We start from the raw sequence: 22,782 nt of genomic DNA on the forward strand, positions 1-22,782 counted from the left end.
AAGTCAGCCGGTCGGCTTTGATAGCCGAGCAAAAGAAGGATGGCAGCCTAGAAAACGTGCGCTGCAATGTCAAGGAAGGTATCGCCCGGAAAAATGCGCGTTTTGTGGAAAGAGGTGGAGTCCTGTACCGGAAGTATCTAGACCGCAGAGGAGTGGAGTTCGATCAGCTGATCGTGCCTCAATGCTATCGTCAGGATCTGTTGCGCTTGTCGCACGGGGGTTCGTGGTCCGGACACCTAGGAGTTAAGAAAACTAAGGACCGTCTCTTGCAAGAGTACTATTGGCCAGGGTGTTTTCGGGACGCAGACCATTTCGTGAGGACATGTGACACCTGTCAGCGGGTGGGCAAACCAGGGGACAAATCGAGGGCGCCGTTGAGATTGGTACCTATCATTACGGAGCCTTTTAGACGGCTCGTTATTGATACAGTGGGACCTCTGCCGGTAACAGCCATGGGGTACAGACAAATTTTGACTGTGATCTGCCCAGCGACAAAGTTCCCTGAAGCAGTGCCGCTTAAAGAACTCAGCTCAGTTGAAATAGTCAATGCACTACTGTCCATATTTGCGCGAGTTGGTTTTCCTGCGGAAATCCAATCAGATCAGGGCACAGTGTTTACTAGCGCTTTGACGACAACTTTTCTCGAAAGGTGTGGGGTAAAGCTGTTACACAGCTCAGTGTACCACCCACAGTCGAATTCCGTTGAGAAGCTCCACTCCGTCATGAAGCGCGTGTTGAGAGCATTGTGTTTTGAACATCAAACTGACTGGGAGCTTTGTCTGCCTGGGGTGATGTTTGCATTACGGACCGCGCCGCATGCGGCTACGGGGTTTTCGCCAGCTGAGCTGGTGTACGGTCGCTCGCTGCGATCTCCGCTTCGCATGCTTCGAGAATCGTGGGAAGGCAGGGGCGACGACCCAGTCGTGGTGGAGTACGTGCTTAAGCTCCTCGAACGCTTAAGAAGGGCACAGGAGTTGTCAGGTGAAGCAATGGCAAAGGCCCAGCAGAGGGCCAAGGTTTATTATGATCGGACAGCCAGGGCCCGTCGTTTTGAGGTGGGCGATGAGGTCATGATATTACGCACATCGCTAAACAACAAACTAGACGTGCAGTGGGAGGGCCCAGCACGAATTGTTCAGAAACTGTCGGACGTTAACTACGTGGTGAGTCTGCCAGGAAAGCGGAAAGCACAGCAAGTTTACCACTGTAATCTGCTCAAACCTTATAGACAAAGGGAAGCAGTAGTGTGCATGATGGTAAACGTTCCTGAAGAGCTTCCGGTCGAGCTTCCGGGACTAGGCTCAGTGACGAACAGGGAAGACACCGATCAAGTCATTAGTGACTTAATCAGTAAAGCATCGCTGTCGCCTGAGCAGAAAACCGAACTACACCAGCTTTTACAAGAGTTTCAAGGTCTGTTCTCTGAGAGGCCTGGTAGGACTTCTGTCCTTACTCATGACATAGAACTTACATCCCCAGAGCCAGTACGATCCAAGGCGTATCGGGTGTCACCCCGCCAGAACGATATTATGGAGGCTGAGGTAAAGAAAATGCTACAGCTCGGTGTTATTGAGGCAGGTGAGAGTGATTATACCTCCCCTTTGATTTTAGTTGAGGTACCGGGCAAGGAACCTCGTCCTCGCGTCGACTACCGCAGGCTTAATTCCATCACTAAGGATCAAATTTATCCGATCCCTAACATCGAGGAGCGCCTTGAGAAAGTTAGTAGCGCTCAGTTTATTTCCACCCTAGATCTTGTCAGGGGTTATTGGCAGGTTCCACTTACAGAAGAGGCTAGTAGGTATGCGGCGTTCATTTCACCAATGGGAACATTCCGTCCTAAAGTGTTGAGTTTTGGTTTGAAGAACGCGCCATACTGTTTTTCAAGCCTCATGGATAAAGTGTTGCGGGGACAGCAAGAATTCGCTTTACCGTATCTAGACGACGTAGCGATATTCTCCGCATCCTGGTCTGAGCATATGGCACACTTGCGGGCAGTGCTAACCCGCCTGCGCGAAGCGGGCTTGACAATCAAGGCTCCCAAGTGCCAGTTAGCACAGGCCGAGGTTGTCTACCTCGGTCACGTGATTGGTCAGGGTCGTCGCCGCCCCTCTGAAATAAAGGTGGCCGCTGTGCGAGACTTCCCGCAACCGCGCACGAAGACCGATATTCGGTCATTCTTAGGTGTCGCCGGCTACTATCAGAGGTACATCCCCAGGTACTCTGATATCGCGGCTCCCCTGACGGATGCTCTAAGAAAGACAGAGCCCCAAACAGTCGTATGGGACGAGACAAAGGAAAGAGCTTTTAGCGCCCTAAAGAGCGCCTTAACAAGCCAGCCTGTGCTACGATCGCCAGACTATAAAAAAGGGTTCGTAGTTCAGTGCGATGCTAGTGAGCGAGGCATGGGCGTTGTACTGTGCCAACGGGAAAATGGAGAAGTAGAACACCCCGTCCTGTATGCTAGTCGTAAGCTGACCAGTCGTGAGCAGGCGTATAGCGCCACCGAGAAAGAGTGTGCGTGTCTCGTGTGGGCCGTTCAGAAATTGTCATGCTATCTAGCCGGCTCGAGGTTTATCATTGAGACGGATCACTGCCCTCTCCAATGGCTGCAGACCATCTCTCCCAAAAATGGCCGCCTCCTGCGCTGGAGCCTCGCTTTGCAACAATATTCCTTTGAGGTGCGTTACAAAAAGGGGAGTCTCAACGGTAACGCCGATGGCTTAAGTCGAAGCCCCTAACGTAGGAATCAGCCTCAAAATTGTTTGTTACTGATGTTTTTCTTCCTGAGGCAGGATTTTTAACATATTGCTTTTGTTTAGTGTTTCAAAGTGATGACATGCTTTCTAGTGCAATTTTCCAATTTGTGGACGTGTCCTAAGTGCTGCTAGACTACTGTAAGGAACTAGGCAGTGGTATAGAAGGGGAAAGAGCCTGGCAGGGCTTAGTGAGGGTTGTGCCGTGCTTGCTGACTGAGCGGTTGAGTTTCAGCGTAGTTCTAACGCTTCCCGGGAACAAGAACAAAAATGTGAACTCTCCCGAAGTCACTTTGCAGTGTCCTGTGCGAACCTGAACGAGAGAACGAGGCCTTCTCTGTGCGCTGCGCTCAAGAAAAGTCGAGGGACGCCCGACTTCGGTTATGAGCATCATCGAGCGACATCCCTCCGGACAGCGGATGCAGTCCCCTGACCATCGGGATCTCCTTCCCCCGGCGGGGCGATCTGTTACGTTTCGCCTACGACGCGCGGTTTAGCCGGCGCGGCTGCAACAAAGCGGCAGACATTTTGGCCCGTTCGGCGCCGCCGCTACGCCTCCCCGCCAAGCGCGTCCAGGCATGTTCCGATGCCACGTGTCTTCATGTGCGTGTGTGAGTGTATGTGCATATTGGTGCCCACGCTTGTCGAAGCGCGGCAGCCGGGGAGAGGAGCTCCCAACAACTGTGAAGCAAGGGGGTCCGAGCGGCGCCGACACGACGGCTGCTCCTCCTTCTCTTCCCATTGTGCCCACGCTTGTCGAAGCGCGGCAGCCGGGGAGAGGAGCTCCCAACAACTGTGAAGCAAGGGGGTCCGAGCGGCGCCGACACGACGGCTGCTCCTCCTTCTCTTCCCATTGTGCCCACGCTTGTCGAAGCGCGGCAGCCGGGGAGAGGAGCTCCCAACAACTGTGAAGCAGGGGGGGTCCGAGTGGCGCCGACACGACGCTGCGCCACCTTATCCCATTGTGCCCGAGCGGCACCGTCACGTGCTCGTCTATAGAGGGGTTCCTTCTTGCCCTCAACTGCGAGAGTATAAAAGCAGCTGCCCCCGGACGCCAAAAAGAGGGCTCCGATTTCTTCTGTTGAGTAACGTGCACTCCCGTCTCTCTACTTCGGTCAACCTGACCGCCAACTCTTTGCGATGTTAGAATAAACAAGTTGTTTTGTTGTTACCAGTCGACTCATGCTTTGCCGGGACCTTCGGATGCTTCCAGTTGTACCCCAGGCCGCCAGGCCAACGCTACCCTTGGGGCTTGCGACCCAGGTGCAACAACGGGCGTCAGCGCCGAGTTCCCATCAACTCGTACCAGCAGTGCGATTACAACACATCTTAAGCACAGCGCATACGAAGCTGCCGCCACTCCGCGTACTTTGCTCACATCGCAGACCGCTTTGAAGATGAGTCCCGCGCGGGCACGCACTTTCTCCACGTAGCAGATCGCTTACGAGATCTCTTGCTCAGCGTTCGACTCCGGCGTAAGCAACAGCCGCCGGAGTCGAACGCGCGCCCCTCTCCCTCGCCGGCGCGCTTGCACTCCCCCTTCCTCCCTCGCGCGCGCCAGATTGAGCCGCGATCGTCTGCTGACCCTCGCGAACTTTCACTCGCACATAAAGCGCACTGCGCGCGACGACGGTGTGATCGTGTATCGACTTTCTACAGAAAATCAGGGTGACGACGACGGCAGAAATGCGCTTGAAATGCCCGTATAACTGATATCCCAATAAAAAGAACCTGAAAGCTCTATTTTCCTCAAGGCAGGTCTTGCGCACGAAGACACGGACGTCGAAATGAAGAAGGCGCCACTTCCAACGGCCTTGTTTGTCTTCTTTTCGCCGTCCGTGTTATCACGCGCGTTACCTGCCTTTGAGGAGAAGGATGGCGTACCAACTAGCTCGGATCCAGAGCCTTGACCAGAAAGCTCGCCTTCGTGCATCCACGGCTGCACGGTAGTGAGGAAGCAAACCATTCTTGCGGATAGAATGAATTCAAATTGCACTGGGCACGTATGCGCATGCTGCCTCTGAAACCATGATGTGCTCGAGGCATCCGTCGTACACGCTATTATATTAGCAGCTCCGCTAAACAAAATGCTCGGTACAATTTCAGTGCGCCCACGCGCGCGCGCGCGTGTGCGTGTGCGTGTGTGCGTGTGTGCGTGTGCGTGTGCGTGTGTGTGTGTGTGTGTGCGTGTGTGTGCGCGTGTGCGTGCGTGTGTGTGTGTGTGTGTGTGTGTGTGTGTGTGTGTGTGTGTGTGTGTGTGTGTGTGTGTGTGTGTGTGTGTGTGTGTGTGTGTGTGTGTGTGTGTGTCATAATGGTGATCTTCTATCGTGTTTATCTTGTATGTCAAATTCTTATTCAACGGCTTATTATTTCGTTGATGTCACCGAAATTATACATTCAGTTGTTATTGTAGCGGTCGTTGACCAATGTGCAGGTTTTCTTTCTCTTGCTCATCATAGCAATTGTGCCCAAATTTATAAGCATTTTTGGCAATCTGTGCCCCAGAACGCGAAGGAACAGCAAGGAGACCTAGACGAGCACAAGAGCCCGGAGGCGGCCTCGGTCCTCTTGCTTGACCTTCGTTTTTTTCGGCGGCTGGGCAACAACCGCCTAGCCCCGCACTAGATTTTCAGCATGAATCTTAGTTTTCACGTGTGATGCACAGTTTGGTGAAGTAAAAGGAACTGGTTGATCTGTATGTGTGCCAATACATTTGCTAGTGCATGTAATATTTCTTTGCTCATCGCACCTATATTCCCTGCAACGTAACCAATAATTCTCACGTTCATGCGGTAGCCAACTTCCGCCATCGTAGCCTCTGCTTAATCTTGAAATGAAGTGTCACGCCATGCAACCTCGATGCGTTTATTCGGTTTCATACAAAGCAAGCGGGGTCAAAAGGACGTGGCACGGACGCTACTGGAGCGTGCCTTGGAGCTAGAACCCGATTTCTGCGAGGCTTACTCGTCGTTGGCGGCGCTTGCCGCCGAAGAGGGAGACCAGGCGGAGGCGGAGAGGCTGTACCAGATGGCGCTGAACAGCGACGACCGGAATGCCGACGCTCGCAACCATTATGGAGTATTCCTACAGGCACAGGGTAAGTAGCATTTATGTCCTTCTAAAGCGCGACCACAGCTGAGTTGATACTGCTTTGCCCACGAGAGAAGGAAGGAAAATTGCGACACTTCGCTTTTGAGAGCGAACGAGATGCAGTGGCGATAGCCGACGGGAATTGCCCACGGTTTCTCTAATACAAACTTCTCATAACGTATTCATGGCATTTTCAGCATGCTTACACCGTAATACGATGTGTGGGAAGCGCTCAACTGCTAATATTGCTGATTCGCAAGTGCCTCTAGTTTGCTGTTAACGACACCGGGAATAAAGCTCTAAGGACAATCAAATCTCCTTGTTAGCAGCCGTGAATAAGGTTCAAATAGCGGCTACGCTGGGTCTAGCCCTCCGCGAAGGAAACGCAAATAGGCGTCTCTAATTAGCTTGCCGTAAGATTGTTCAGCTTCACAACCTGCTGCTAATATTCCATCATATTACAGGAACTGCGCATTTTATAAAATGTGCAGTGGCTGCAAGGACTTTTCACGACGTCAGCACATCACAGACGATTACGATACTCCCTAATGGGAAAGTTCAGCGCAGCTCTATATGTGTTTTCGTTTCGCCATATACTTGCTCGCGCCGACAATCTGTCTCGTGGGGCACGTTGCAAACGGAGCAAAGTGTGGCGCGACTGCCTCGGTAATCGGCCGATCGCGAGAGGAAGCCGGTGGGTAACGTGCGGGCGCGATTCACAGAAGCTGCCGCAGACAGACCTCCCAGACGACACGCGCTAGTCTGGCGCCATCTCGTAGCGATTGTCGCTGCAAAGCCCGCCTCGAGCACCACTACGTTTTTCTTCTCACGCTTTCGCCGCATCCTCCTCCTCCGCTTTCCTGCCGCGCTCTAGTCGCTATTGCTGTCTTCCGTCCGCCGCTACGCTACGCGTTCGCTCTTTCATAGTTTGCTGTGTTCGTTCCCTCGGTTACGCCGACGCCCACGTTTGTCACAGGAACGCGCGCCTAAGAAAAATTGAGTTTCGGTAGCGCCTCGAAAAACGAATGCATATTCTAACGAAAACTGTTAGGGCGACAGACAAAACGATGACATCAGGCCCAATAACAATCGTGACTCGTTAGTTTAGCATAGAATAGCGATCACCGCTAAATATGGCTACCGTCTATTCTAGAATGGTGGGAGATTTATGATGAATATCCCCGTTGCTCATGCGCACTTTGCGAAGCAGTTACTACTGATTTCTACTTTGTTTGCTTCGATAGATCTTTTCCATCATGTTGGTAAGACGATAGATAGATAGATAGATAGATAGATAGATAGATAGATAGATAGATAGATAGATAGATAGATAGATAGATAGATAGATAGATAGATAGATAGATAGATAGATAGATAGATAGATAGATAGATAGATAGATAGATAGATAGATAGATAGATAGATAGATAGATAGATAGATAGATAGATAGATAGATAGATAGATAGATAGATAGATAGATAGATAGATAGATAGATAGATAGATAGATAGATAGATAGATAGATAGATAGATAGATAGATAGATAGATAGATAGATAGATAGATAGATAGATAGATAGATAGATAGATAGATAGATAGATAGATAGATAGATAGATAGATAGATAGATAGATGGTACCTTATGATGACAATGTTTACTGACGTTTTCAATGTGTGTACGCGTTTCATTTTTCACAGGGCGCATGGAGGAGGCCATGGCTCAGTACCAGCGGGTTCTGCATGCCCAGCCTAATCACACCGCTGCTTTGCTGAACGCCGCAAGAAGCTTGCGCAGCATGAACTTTAACAGGCAGGCTGAAAACCTTTACAAAAGGTACAGTGTAATAGACAATTCACAAAAGCGCCTAAGAATGCATTTACTTCTTTAATCACAAGGTTTTCGGCATTACTTACTTTTTGTTTTCACAGTATCCATAATATAAGACTTGAAGCTCAAGATAATGTTTTTGCAGAACATGCGTACAGTTGTCTACCAGTGGAAGCCGTTTAATATCATGCGCTCTTTATTTAAAGACATCTGGGCTTTATGGATACCTAGGAGTCGACATTAAATGTTGATGTTTTGTATCCTGAGTTATTGTTTGATTGTGTAGAACAGAGGTGTTCACATTGGCACTATTTGTACGCTAAACTTTTAAGACATATTATGCAAATTTAATGCCGGAAGTGGAGTTACACAATCGCCGGGCGAAAGGCCTGGCGTTAACCAAAGCCACATTCGCTTCAAAACTTGCGCAAAGGAAGTGCTGTGTTTGTTGCAACTACAGGTGACAAGTTCATATCCATCGAAAACCCTCAATTGGCTTTTGTTCACACAATCACTGTATCGGCATTTGTTGTGGATGTACAAATAAGTAAACTTGAATTCACAATTTTCCTAATATGTTTGAGTGCCTACAGAAGAAATCAATTTCACACAGTGGCTGAAATCGATGCTTCTTAAAGCAAATTTTTGTTTCCTTGTCCGCCCCGCATTTAGCGTCGCTGAATATGCCGTCATAATTTCGAGCCAGCCTCTCTTCCCGACAGAGAGGCAAGGTCACATGGCACACGTGTAGCATTGCACTGAATGTCTGCAACGTCACCGATTATGGCTAGTGACATTGTTAAATCATGGAATGTTCAATGCGCAGAACCGCCACTTGAAGTGTACCGCGCAGCTTGAGACGAGGACTAAAAAGAAAAGGAAGTATCTAAAGAAGACGGAACTCGTGACGTAAATGTGACGCGGTCTCTGGGCTGCGGTGTGGGAGAATAGCAGGAAATGGATGTCACTTGGGGTATCTAGTCAAGGCAAAAAGAAAGAACGTTCACGTACTGTATACATCTTCTGTAATCCTTGAATTATTTAGAGATATTAATAAAAAGCTCACTGTGCCACGCTTTCCAGTAGTCGCCATACAAATTCAACTACATAACCAAAAATTTGATAAGGCTTGGGGAGGGGTCCTTTAAAGAGAGTGCGTTGCAGAATTTCGACAGCACTGACCAATCCCACATTGGCTCTGCAGACGTATACGTTTGCCGTTTTTTATCTAACTGTACCCTATATCCACCCAGTCCTTAAGGTGGAGGAAATCTCGTTGCGCATATTTAGCGTTTACTCACAAATTCCTTTGGATCATTTATTTCTTTAGCACGTCAACATTCGGAGTTGCTTGAGGGGAAAACACTAGTGCCACCGTTGTAGTACACATGCCATTCTCTCGTTTTTCTCTCAGAGCACTGGCCGTTGAGCCGGATCCCCAAGTGATGGACAACCTCGCCGTGTTCTACGTGGTTGCTGGTCGCCTGGACGAGGCACATCATCTCTTTGAAGATGTGCAGAGGCTCTTTCCAGAACACCTGGATAGCAAAGTTCACCATGTAAGCCTTTCATATGGCTGTGACTAAATTGATCGTGGTGGTGGGCTTTTTCGCTCGTAACTTGCGCGTTTACCGAGCGCACATTTTCACACGGGACCAAATGAGGCAGCCACAGAACAAGCGCTGATTGGTTAGACTGCACAGTGCGTAGTGGCCCAAAGGACTATCGCAGTCATCATTCAATTTAACTAAACGACCAAATCGTAGCACTTTTTAAGACAGGTTATTTGCGCGATTTCCGTTCGATTTCGAGTTTTCGGTGTCTGGGTATCATATGTTAGAGTATTTGAGCCATTCTATTGCACGTAGGAGCACAAAAAATGGCGTCATATAGAGCATGTTAGCCTATAACTTGGTTAGCTTAACCAAGTTAGCGTATACATAGCTCCGGAGAAGTTATAATGCGCAGTTGTCAAAACAAGGCTGAAATTCAATTCAGTTTTCAATTTCAATTTTATTTTCTCATCTTACAATACAGATGGAGGGGTTGCAGAAAAAAGCTACACCCTGCAGGCAGCTACAAACCTAATGTTCAGCAGGCAGGCAGTACTCGAACCGATATTCCCAAAGTTAGAACTGTGCTAATATGACCTGGACCGAAAATGTGTTCTTTTCTTAAAGAAAAACGTCGGTTCATCCCGAACATAATGTAGTCTAAACAGGAAGAATCTGTACTATAGAAAAGAATGGTAGGCTAAACAAAGACAGGCAAAGTTAAGGCGACTCAACAGTGGGGGGCCATCGAAGAAAAACAGACAAGGTCTTCCGGGGGAGCCTCTTTTCCCTCCCAAAATTCAGACAGGAGAACATGGCAATAAGCCACATGTTACACTAACGCCTCCCGAAAGACCTTGTCTTTCTCCTATGTCTACCACTTTTTATTCGCCTTTTTTCTTGAAACTGTCATTATCTGCTGTAGAACATCGCAAATGTGCCACTGGTGTAAGTCTCTTAATTCTTTTTCATATAAAATGCTTCCATTCCTCGAACGAAAGCGTATCTCCGCCGTTGCCCACAATTTCGGTACTAGTACTCAAAGGACCAAAGGCGCAGAATCGGTTCTATGTTCCGGTAACTGTCGAGCGGCTTCATTCTTGATGCTATATCACGTTTGGGCTATGTTTGCATTCCCGTGTTAGGTTGTGTACTTGTTAAACTTGCAATGCTGCGGGTCAATTCCTTCTACAGAAGTTAGCTTTGCACGGTTCGGTTACTCTCGACCTTCTAACCATATACTGTGAACAACTGTTCATTTTCATGTATGTGTGTTTCTTGTTTCTTTATATATATCAACAGAGTTCATGAAACTCTGTACATCATACAGAAACACTAAAATCCTCTTTGCCTACTCGAGGACATGCGTTTTTCTTTTGTCGACAAATGATGACTTATTCGCGCAAGAAAATAAAAAGAATCAAGCCGTCTCGACGCCGCTTTTTCTCCTCCACAAATTGAGTTTTAATTAAATGCAAATCAATAACGAAATAAACAGACCCGAGTTACCCTCGTTACACTTAGCGCAGAACCACGTATAGATCGTGCCGATATCACAAATTTCATCGTATCTTTACGTGTGCGGGCTGGTTTCCCGCACAAAATGCCACAAAAGTTCCAATGTTGCATTTTCGCTCTTTAATAAAAATTGTGTAATTACTTTCTGCTAATCGTCAGCAGGCTACCTTCGGCCACATATGCCCAAACCGGAGCGAAAATTGTGCTCTTGTTAAGTGACATGTCTTTTGTTATGTGCTTCTTCGCGCACGTGAAGCATTTGTTCACTGCAAGAGTGATATATCTGAATAATTTTTTTCATTACTCCCTTTTCGGATATGGGCTCTGGCTACTGCAAGTTAAGGAACGAAAGCATATGATAGCAATGGAGCAGCTCATTGTAAACAACACATGAAGTCACAAAGCGTCACGGGGTCGGATTTCGGCGTCGACTCGTTGCCACGCTTTCCCAAAAGAAAATTTCATTCATTTCGCTGCCCTCACATTGTTGTTACGTTGTTACGTGGAAGAAATTACCAGTGAAAACACCCTTGGTTAGTAGTCTCAAAAGGGAGCATGTGCTTGTTCAATCCGACCTTTACATTACAGTCAATCCGATTTACATTAAGGAACACCTCACAGTCGACAAAAAACGTTTAGTACAAAAGGCGTAGCTTATTGTTACATTTCCTGTCGTGTGGACTGATTGCACACTCGTCCCCGAATACTTTTCATCACGTCTTTGCTATCACCAGTCGGAGTCATACCATTGCTTACATCTTCTAATATCTCTATTCTTCACATCAATGCGCGAAGCTTGCACAAGAACCATGATACCATTTCTGCATTTACTGACTCACTCAATCATTCGTTTTCATTTATTTGGATTTCTGAAACAAGGCTTGATAATGCGGATAGTAATTCATACGTTTTTGTCCATACCGACCAGAATACTGCCATCGTATTTCGGATCAATACGAAGGTTCTGCTATATTTGTTTCACGTCATACTATATATATAAGCGTAGACTTGATCTTTTTCCTAATATAAAGCACTGTGAATTGGGGATCGTATGGTGAATTGGAATTCGGTATGAATTGAAACTGACTTACAGCTGAATTCTCATAATGGTAACAGTTTTATTGTTCTTTGTCTATACCGCTCCCCTTCTTCATCTATCCCTGATTTTCTGGGGGAACTCTCCATGGTTCTTAAAAAAGATACTGCTTGAAAATAAGCAAATCCTAAGTGTCGGCTTATACAGCTTATACAGAGTGTTTTCCGGGTTTCGGTCTGGAATCATTAATTATCTCTCCTAATAGATGTTCTGCTCACGGTACCAACACGCTTCTTGACCATGCTCTAACTAACTTCACGCCAACTCCAATTTCTGGTGTCATAGATACTCAGATCACAGACTATTTCCCAATATGACTCTCCTTTCAGGCCGAAATACCTTAGTCTGAGCCTTGCTACTTTTCCTCCAATTTTGACCGAGATAGTTTTGTTAACACTGCAACAAATACTGGTTGGTCTGTAATCAACTTTCAGCTTTCGCTTTCATAATGGGTGACAGCAGTATTCGGCCACTACATCCCTCATGACTCCTACGATTATACCATGGCCCTCAGTCCTAAGCAGCGGCAGAACACCTGACCAAGGCGGCGGTCAGACATGCAATGCAGCAGAGGGGGCTAAGCATCTCTAGACGCGGACATGCCGCCAATAGAAACTAAACATGGTAAATTTCAACACAACCACCTTCTCCATTGAAGCCAGCTTAGCAGGACTCTTTCACGAACTATCAGGCATTCTGTGAGATAATATTGGCCTTAGTTAGGTTAGCAGAACTATTGAGGCTTATGCAGTGCTGACTAACGGCTACGCCCTCTGCTACAGAGGTCTTACATATAAGATAAAATATAGTGTAGGATCTCTAATTCATAATAACATAGCGGGCAAAATTGATCAATTCTACATCAATCATGATAGCAGCTTTTAGCCGCCGTAATAAAGTTATTTGGAGACATAGATTAAAGGCAGCACACGTCTTCAGTCATGGTGATGAAGTAGAACACCTTTATGAAGTTGTTAAATTAGCAATCAGAAAGTTGCAAACTTAGTATACCATAGCCATGAGCGACTTCAATGGAAAGGTGAGAAAAAGCAGACTGGAGAGTAAGCGGTTGGCAGTCACGGCATCGATTTTAGAACACTAGAGGAGACATGTTGGTATAGTTCGCGGAAAGGATTACACTCTGGATAAGAAATACCTTCTTCAGGAAGCGCAGTAAAAGGAAGTGGACCTGGAAGAGGCGTCATGTAGAAAAAAGAAATGAAATAGATTCCATACTCTCTGCCAATACCAGCATAGCACAGGATTTAGAAGTGTTAGGTAGTGTAAACTGTAGGGATTATAGGTTAGAGAGGTCTAGGAGTTCTATCAAGTTGAAGACAGAGACAGAGTAAAATTTGCCAAGAAGGAATAGGCCAACCTATACGCAGTAAGGCTAAAAGTTCACGAATACAGGCTGGTGCTCACAAACAAATATGCAACTTAAGAACACCAAGGTGAAGATAACATAGAGGTAAAGAATGAAACCGCAACTACATTGGTTTCAGAAGCAGCAGCTGAAATGCGAGGGAAGGCACCAAGGCAACCAATAGGTACACTCTCCTAAATAACAAAGTACGCAATAAAGAAGCTACAACATATGAAACAGTAACTCAAGAGATTGGCTAGAATTCGCTGAACTTCTGAAGCTGATGAACAAGATGGACGCGAGGTATATTCGAAATTATAGCATCGGAAACATTCAGGAAACAGTAAGAAATGGCCGCCGCACGAAATCAGTAAGACGAAAACATGACAAAGAAGAGGGCGAGACGTACCTAGTGAAATACAATCAGCGTGATGTCATCAGTGATTTCGATTAAATAGCCGAAGCAGCACAATAAATCCACACTGACCTGAATATTACCCAGAGCAGCCACGAAACCTTCAGGGTAGCTAACTGGATATCTATCTTCGGCTTAACTTCATTGCCTTTATATTCGTATATATATATATATATATATATATTGCCACGTGGTGGTGACGCTGAAGAACACAGTAGCAAATACTGTGAACGACAAAACTAACTTTTATTGGGCGAACCTGTGCCCACAAAGACAGGCTACATTTATAGCACAACGATAGCGACGAACACGATCGGCGATCTTCGAAAATCTGATCAGCGGCTCAAGCGCGTCCGCTTTTATACAGCAGTCGTCGAACGTTCCACACTAATCGTTCGGACCCGCGTGCCTTCCACAAAGTTCTACACCATTCGCGTCACGCGATGAAATTAGATAACACAACGTTCGGCGACAACAGACAGCCGGATAGAAGCATCGATAACTTTCCAGAAACTTCGGATCAATGCAGGCGCGTCCCACGCTGTGCGATTACATTTGTTAGGCGGCGAAACGTGGTGTGTGTATATATATATATATATATATATATATATATATATATCATGCAGCCACATTGGAAGTAATGACGACTTGGATACAGAGGACGCTTATACAATTAGCGATGAAATTAGAAGTGCCTTGCAAGAAATGTCCCGGCGAAAAGCGGCTGGAGAACATGGCATAGCAGCTGATTTAAGTAAAGATGGAGTTGATATAGGTTTAAAACCGTGAGACTTTTATAGGCAATGTCTAACAACTTCAAGTGTGCCAGGGAGTCGGAAGAATGCCAACATTATACTAATACATAGCAAGGGAGACGTTAAAGAATGAAAGAAATATAGGCCCATTTACTTCCTTTCAGTATTGATAAAATATTCACCCATGTCCAACAAAATTAGAGCAACCTCTTATTTCAATGAACCAAGAGATCAGGCTAGCTTCAGGAAGATATATTGTACAATGGATCACGTGGACGTCATCAATCAGAGTTGAGAAATCTACAGAGTACAATCAACTTCTGTATGTGGTTTTCGTAGATCATGAAGAGGCATTTTATTCAGTAAAGATAGAAGCACTCATAGAGGCACTGTGTAATCTAGGAGAACAGGAGGCATACGCGAATGTCTTGGGCAATGTCTGCAAAGATTCCACGGCTACCTTGGTTCTCCACAAAGACAGTAGGAAATTGCATCAAGATAGGGGTCAAACAAGGAGACACAATCTCTACAATGCTATTCACTGCATGCCTGGAAGAAGTATTCAAGCTAATAAACTGGAAAGGCTTAGGAGTGAGGATTAACACCGAATATCTCTACAACTTTGGGTTTGCAGATGACGTCGCCCTGTTTAGCAACACTGGAGATGAATCGCAAAAGTTATTGAGGACATTATCCAAGACAGTGTGAAAGTATGGTTGAAGACTGATATGCAGGCTAAGGTAATGTTAAATAGCCTTGCAAAGCAAGAAGTATTCATGATGATCAGTCAGCCTCTACAGTCTGTGCAGCAGTACGTTTATTTAGGTCAATTACTGACAGGGAACCCTGACCTTCAGAAGTAAATTTACAACAGGACAAAAACGGATTCAAGTGCATACGGTAGGCACTATCAAATCCTTTCTGGAAGCTTGCCACTATCGTTGAAAAGTATACAATTGTTGTCTTTGTATTGGTGCTACCACATTGTGGTCCAGCATCGAATAGATGAGAAGAGCAGCACGATTTGTAAACAGACTATTGACAAGGAGGTACGAGATGGCTGAACATGCGCAACGTTACAGTGATCGTCGTCTTCGCAGCTAGTTCCAGGAGGTGGCTGTAAGAATGGCTTCCATCGGCCAGTCTTACAGCGCGGGAGAGCAGGCATGACCACCATGTTTAGGCGATGGCAAAGACCAGAGCACAGGACAGCAGGACAGAAATATGAACCCCGATGTCGGCAAGTGCAGAGATGTTCTCGGCATCAAAGTCAACGCCCAGCATATGTCGTCGAGTCGGCGGAGTAACCTGAGGGTTTTGGAGTGGAGTCGCGGATGCGGCGTTACCTTCGGGCCCTGCATCATATAGCTTTCCGCAGTGAAAGAGCCACGGTTGCTCGGCGACGTCGCATGGTGGCGTGGAGCGCGAGGACGGACGGCGGAATTGTTGCAAACGCAAGTGGTGACCTCTAGGTCATCGCGAGCGGCTGGACGACGTTGTGGCAGCGTCAGGATTGTATGGGTGTGCCGCGGGTAGCGACTCAAAAGGTCTGCGATCAAAGCGGCGAGCATGGGCAAAGGATGGAGTACGTTGCGGAAGCGACCAGTGGTTGTTACAGTAGCGAGCAACGCACCCTACACTGCGTTAGTTGAAGCAGATAGGCCGATTGTCCTCAATTCTCCAATCAGTGGAATCGAAAACGTGTAGCGAATGGTTGATAACGAAGGAATGATGTCAGGGCCCCAGAATCGGGCGTAGGACTGAGCACGGCGCCAGCAGCTTGAACCCCAAGAATCGCGAGCTCGTTGTGCGCGATGACTTGGACGAGTGAAACCGCTGGTGTATTCAAAACGTGCCGCTTTTAAGTTGGCAAAGAGTCTGGCTGGAGCCATCGCTTCGATTTCGCGGCGGACAATCCTCGTCAATTCGGCCGAAGGCGGTGAAAGGTGAGACGTCGACCGCTCTTCACACGAAAACTTCGCGGCGGTGTAGTGAAGCCGGGCGAATGGTCGTTCAATACGGTGGCTCTTGGCCTGCCCGAAGCGTTGGCAGTCCGCAATCACGGCAGCCACGGTCGCACAATTTCTGCACAAGAGCAGACTGAATGCATCGTCCGCTATCCCCTTCAGGACGTGGCCAACCTTTTCTGACTGGCATACCGCAGTAAACTTGTGACACAGGGCCAGCAAATCCAGTATGTATGACAGGTATGTCTCCGTGGACGTTTCGGCTCGAGTTGACAGTTGTTTCTTCGCGGCGATTTTGCGACTGGAGGCCTTACCGAATAGGTCACGGAGCTTTTGCTCAGATGTATCCCGGCTTCCAAGATCGGCTTAATTATTGTCAAACCCCAACTTCGCCGCTCCACTCAGACAAAAGACCACATTGGCCCGCATGAACGTCAGGATCCAGTGATTGCTATCGCTCACCCATTCTTGTTCAATCAGCGACTCCTCAACGTCGGTATCACCGGTCCCGTTGAGCGTTCCAGGGCCTCGAGGGTGGGCTAACACAATCGCGGTCCCCGGCACCGAAGCAGATTCCGGCTGGTCTGCCATGGTGGTTGTACCGCAGCGCCGACCACTTCTGAGCTCCGTCGTATAGCGAGTATACCCCGCAACTCCAGCACTGTGCGACGGGGCGTCAGATATACGTAACGTCAGGCACGGTTCATAAACAGACACTATGTACAAGGACGGCCAAGATGGAATAACACGCGCAACTTCCCGGCCATCGCCGTCTTTGTCGTTATAGTACAAGGAGGCGGTAATAATACGGTGCAAAAACTAGGAGGTTAACAAAAAAGCTCGCGAAGAAGTGCCGCCCAATGGGCGATGAAACCAAGAGCATTGGGCATAAATTTAAGAGACAGGAGAGAGAGTAAAACATCTTTATTAATATTTGAATGGCGAGAGCAGTGTGGGAGGAACCGTCAGTCCAGGATCCCTAAGATGATTCCGGCGATGTTTCGAGCCCAAGAGACAGGAAGAAGGCCTAGTTGATCACAGAACAAAGGGGGCATAGTCAATGTTCTGGTTGACATTAAGAGGGGAAAACGGAGCTGGGCAGGCCATGTAATACGGAGGGCAGATAACCGGTGGACCATTATAGTTACAGAATGTGTGCCAAGCGAAGAGATACGCAGTCGAGCATGACAGAAAATTAGGTGGGGGCGGTGCAATCAGGAAATTTCCAGGTGGAAGTCAACAAGTAAACGAATTGCGTGCTACCAGGAAGTATCAAGTCGCTTGTTCGCCACCCCGAATGATTACTATTATTTAATATCGATGTAACCTGGAGCCTTATCGCTGAAAGCAGGATTCTAATCCTGTCAAGAAATCTCAAGAAATCACGTCGAATAATTAGACTAAAGCTTTTAGTCTACGCCCAGTGGCATTACCGCTTTGCTAACTTATTTTCTGTGATTTCTGTTTATTTATTAATTTGTGAATTTGTTTGTTTGTTTGTTTATTTATTTATTCATTTGTTTGTTTGTTTGTTTGTTTGTTTGTTTGTTTGTTTGTTTGTTTGTTTGTTTGTTTGTTATTTTGCCCTCAACACCACCACTGGTCGCCGATGCGGCCTTCTGACCAAGACGTCTGGAGACTGTTCAAGAATTTAAATTATTAATTTAGCATGTGTGCTTGGGCTCTGTGCATTTGGCTGCATAGACGCAGAATGTTTCCCTCCAGTGTAGCAGAGTTTTAGGTGTTCTCAGGAATCGAAGGAGTGTACTGGTTTGGGCTGGTTGGTACGACATTGGGATGGGAACAAACGGCGCTTTGGCGGTCAGCGCCTTGTCTGTCGTCCTCACTTCGTCCCGTCCAAGTGCTGTTCGTTCCCGTTCCCACTGTCATGAATCATTTTCTTTTTGGATCGCAAACAATATCGGCAGATGCATCACTGCTAGTCGCATGCAAATCTTCGCATCCTCTCCTTGCAGGCTCAGCTACTCGTCCGTCTCAGGAGTTTCCGCCAAGCTGAACATGTGCTGCTCGAGGTCATCGAAAAGAACGCCACTGACCGAGAGGCGCTACACACGGCTGCGCTGCTTTACAATCACACCAACCGTACGGTTGAGGTAAGCTGCTAGCGTGCATGCATTTGTCGTGCCTCCTTGGTTTACGCTCACACCTTATGTGGCCGAGGCAATCAAATTTTGCAATTTTTCGAGCGGTTCCAGCGTACATAATGTACGTATACCGGCTTCCAATATTGCATAAAGAAAGTTTTCTAATGAAAACAAGAAACGACGATAGTAGGAAGATTGAAATGGTTCTTTAAGTTCTCAAGTGAAAATCTTTCACACTCAGTGGATAACTGGATGTCTTATAACGAGCGCTTCGATTCAAAACAAAAATGTGTATGATTAGTTTCAAAACTTAGATAAATTGGGCACCCCGATGCCGTAAAACTTATAAATCAACTAGATGCGTTCACGGTTATGCGAACAAGGTTAATATGCCGTCACAGGATTTGCCCGTGCAAATGAACCTTGAGGACGTCCATATCTCCTAAAACAAGTTATATCAGCGCTTTGTAATTTAGCGCTTCTTTACCGCTATAAAAGTCGGGGGTTGTTTACAAATGTGCACAAGTACATTCTATGTACTTTCACTTACTTTAAATGACAAAGACGCCTCTCCTATCAAAATTACTTCCCTATTAGCCAGCCTTACATAAACGGTGCTTACAAAATGGCTTTATTGAGTTTTGTACAACAAAAGTGACAGAATATCCACTCATACGCACAGGATATTGAACAGAACTCCAGTAAATAATTTCTCCTGCGGAGCTGTAAACCTACAGTTGGTCGGGATTTTCGTGTCCAGGTGTCCATCGTCTCACGTAAAAACGTGAACCGAACCCGCAGACGGTGAAAAGAAGTGGGAAGCAGTTAGTTTCTCCAAGAGACATCACATGACTTTGTCAGGTGACATCTTCACTTGACGAAGACTTCATAGCGTGACGTCATGTCTGAAGGGATGACGTCATCAGAATACGTCATCACGCGACATTATCACGTGGCGATGCCGCTATTCTCGCATATTCGAATTACAATCCGAAGTCGTCATGTCTGCAGCTTGTGTGTAAGTCGTACTTTACGAATTCTCTGACGTAACTAACTTTGAAATTTTGAAATAGTTCAATAAGGTGCTTGCGGTTGGCGGATTGCTTAGGTGACTGAGCATGCATGTTGCACTTCCGCACACGTGCGTGACGTACGTTGATTGTGGTGGTACTTGTGAAACATCGGCAACGGCTTCGGTGTACATCCACTTTTAAGGATGGAATGGGGGCGGGTTTTTTAACTGGTGATTTAGGGGCACATTTTTCGAACGACATTTTTTACATTTTTTTTATTTCTTGTCCTAGTAGCTGGAACACTGCAATATCATCCGTTTCAATACACCCATCCTCAGGATCCTGATGGAGAGCCTTTAGTGTTCAATTAACTTGGTCCTACACTGCCAAGGGAAGGGGTTTGGGAAAAATAGCGAGTGGATCACTAATGCATTTCGGAACAAGTTAGTTAAATGGAGACCTAGCCTCAAAATTCCTACTTAGTGGATATGGCTTGATCATTAATACGTTGAAACTGTGTAAATTTGATATGTGCAATGACATACCTGAACATCAATCAGACAAATAGGTCATTCACAATTCTATCCATAATTGTTACGTGACTTAGGATAGCATAGGATAGGAATAACATTTTAAAGTGCTGCAACCGACGGTTTCACGCGTTGTTACGTTGGCCAAGCATCGACCCGGGGTTATGCCCTGCTCTGCTCTACCCCAGTTCGACCCGTTTGTGGCGAGTCATGAGTCTTGTGCATTTCGAGTGCACCTTGGGCCTGCTGGACGGCCCATAGTTGAGTATCCTTGTCTGCACTGCACATTGAAGTTCGGGCGGGTATGTCCTGGAGGTAGCTTCGGTTGGGAACCAGGCACAGTCCCACATGATGTGTCATTGGTCCGCCGGAACCACTGCACAAGCACCGCACGCACCACTTGGATTGAGTTCTGGGGGAAGCACGTGTAGTACTGCCGGGGCGAGGAATGACCCGGTCTGTATCTGCCTTTAGATGACGGCCTCCTCCCGATTGATTACGTGACTTATTTTCGAAAGGAAAAATTGGCATTTGCATAAATATTGCACGAAGCTACAAAGGAAATCCCCCAGTCAGGTTTCTTACCATGAAAAGGTTCAGGAAAAATTTGTCCTGGCCCGGAATCCCAGACCAGGACAAATCTGTCTGAGAAACAAGTACAAGTCTGAGAAACTCGTAGGGGTTTCTTCCGTAGCTCCACGCTACACGAGGGTCGACTGCACTTTTGCCTTTCATGAACCTCTCTCCATCTTGCGAGATACTGCAGAACTGACTTCCCACATATGACACATATTTCACTATTCTCAATATGGCCGCGCCACTGCTCTACTTCAGTACATCTTTACTGTTAATAGCTTATTCTGTGGTGGTCTAAGTGTGTTATATTATAAAAATAACTGATGCACTTTCTATATCACAAGAAGGCAACAAAGACGACACCAAGAAAAATTACTTGTACTTACTAATTGAGTTCAAGAAATGATAAATAAAGGACGATGAAAGTGGATGAAAAAATGACTTGCCGCAGGTCGGAAACTATCCCACGTCATCCCATTATGCGTGCGATGCTCTAACCAATTAAGCTACTGCGGCGCCGTTTTCCTACCCACTTTCTTAGGTATTGATGTTTTACTCCTACAAATAACCTTTGGGTGTGTCAGCCAGCGCCACCTTTCACAAACCTTGGCGGCGGATGTACAACATTCTTTCTGCTGCAGACGTCGCGGGTACGTGATCTCTTAGGGTGAAGGCAACTGGCCAATAAGTCCACACATGCTACCTGAATGCATCAATGTTGCCCTATTCCAGACCCTCGTTGTGTAATGAAAGAAAAGAAAGGGGGTTAACGGATGGGCCAGATATTTAGTAACTTTATTAATTCTGCGGTTTTAGTAATACGAACTGTACCAGGTTTCCTATTAACAATGACTTTTTGCTGCCGAAGGATTATACTAATTAAAGTAAAAAATACTGATCCTTCCCTGCGGTCGCAGTATGCAATTGTTTACCCGCTCATTTTAAATACAATGTTTCTTTTCTTCCATTCAAGAATTCATCAAAAGTTGATTTGGTAATTTTGATGTTCGTGTTTCTGTAATTCTTGGGTTCACTTCGTGTTATTAAATGTTTCAATTTTTAAGTGTTTCTTTTTTGCATACAGGCATGCTTATGTCTTTTTTTATTATTCTGTGATGCTTAGTGTTATTGCTTACGTAATACGTATTGGCAAATGTACTCATTTATCCCTTTTCCTGGGACTGCATTTCACCCGCTAACAACTTAAAGGGTCCCCGAACCACTTTTTTATTCAAGTGCAGGAATGCATTTGAAGGTAAAACGGGGTATGTCAGAAATGCTTTGCCGCAGGAGGTACATCAATGCGTCCAGCAGAAGCGAAGTTAATGGTAATGAAACACACACTTCGCGATGCTTCCGCTATTTCTTCAATACCTTGTACTGCAAAATTTCCGGTGGAGCTGGGCGTGGCCACAATGCTCCGCCTACTGAAAGTCACCGTGGCGCGCAGTTCAAATTTGATTTTAGACGTTACCATAGAGGCAACTGCTTCCGATTTTAGCGCCTACTGCGCGCCAGACGTAAGCCAAACGCTGTTGTCCTCAGCGAGCCGAGCGCTCTTAGCCAATGGACTCGTCGCGGCACCTCGCGGCAACCGCGGTATCTACGCTACGTAGGAGACGGCAGCTCTGTCCAACTGTAGTGCGTGTGTACAGCGTTTCCTATGGCCACGATATGGCAGGAGTACACGCTCGCGCTCATCTGCTCCAGTCTGGCCGTGCTATGCGGTGTGCATCAGCCTTGCCCTGCACCAGTTTGACTGACCTTTAGTAGCCACATCCAACTTGCGCATTTTTGAATTACTATCAATAAGCCTGCCAAGGTATCCAACCAGGACCGGTCGCCCAGGAGTGAGCGCGCGCTGGCAAGCGTGCCTGGGGTCTGGGCTCAAGTTTCGCGAGGCTCGAGGCTTTTTGATTGTCCAAACTAGTCAAAATTAGTGAGACTCGACGCCTACCACACCCATAAGCAGGGCGGCCAAAATTCAGTTGCTACGCGGGCGGCCGCGGCTGAGCGTGAGAGGACACACATCAGTTATTGGCCCTTAGCAGCCGTGTATGGGAATCCTCTATATCCCGAAATGAAGCGTCCAGATAAGAGTGAGGAGCATACTTCTGTTGAAAAGGGAGCATTCGAGAGAAAGGTGACTTCGCGCTTTGCTTGCGAGCTTCACGCCCCGCGCACGGCTCTTAAACTTACCTGCGTTGTTCACAGCA

General features: G+C 46.8%; 1 protein-coding gene across 1 annotated transcript in view; it reads left to right on the top strand.

Annotated features, from left to right (window-relative positions):
- The window catches only part of LOC142559380 (protein O-mannosyl-transferase TMTC1-like), an 88,362-nt gene that overhangs the window by 55,250 nt on the left and 10,330 nt on the right, over nucleotides 1-22,782 (top strand). Inside the window, exons 7-10 of the mRNA XM_075670984.1 lie at nucleotides 5,642-5,853; nucleotides 7,543-7,678; nucleotides 9,087-9,231; nucleotides 18,319-18,456. Of these exons, the coding sequence (XP_075527099.1) occupies nucleotides 5,642-5,853; nucleotides 7,543-7,678; nucleotides 9,087-9,231; nucleotides 18,319-18,456 (631 nt within the window). The remainder of the gene's footprint in view (nucleotides 1-5,641; nucleotides 5,854-7,542; nucleotides 7,679-9,086; nucleotides 9,232-18,318; nucleotides 18,457-22,782) is intronic.

Source organism: Dermacentor variabilis, chromosome 10 (assembly GCF_050947875.1).
Source record: "Dermacentor variabilis isolate Ectoservices chromosome 10, ASM5094787v1, whole genome shotgun sequence".
Classification (NCBI taxonomy): domain Eukaryota; kingdom Metazoa; phylum Arthropoda; class Arachnida; order Ixodida; family Ixodidae; genus Dermacentor; species Dermacentor variabilis.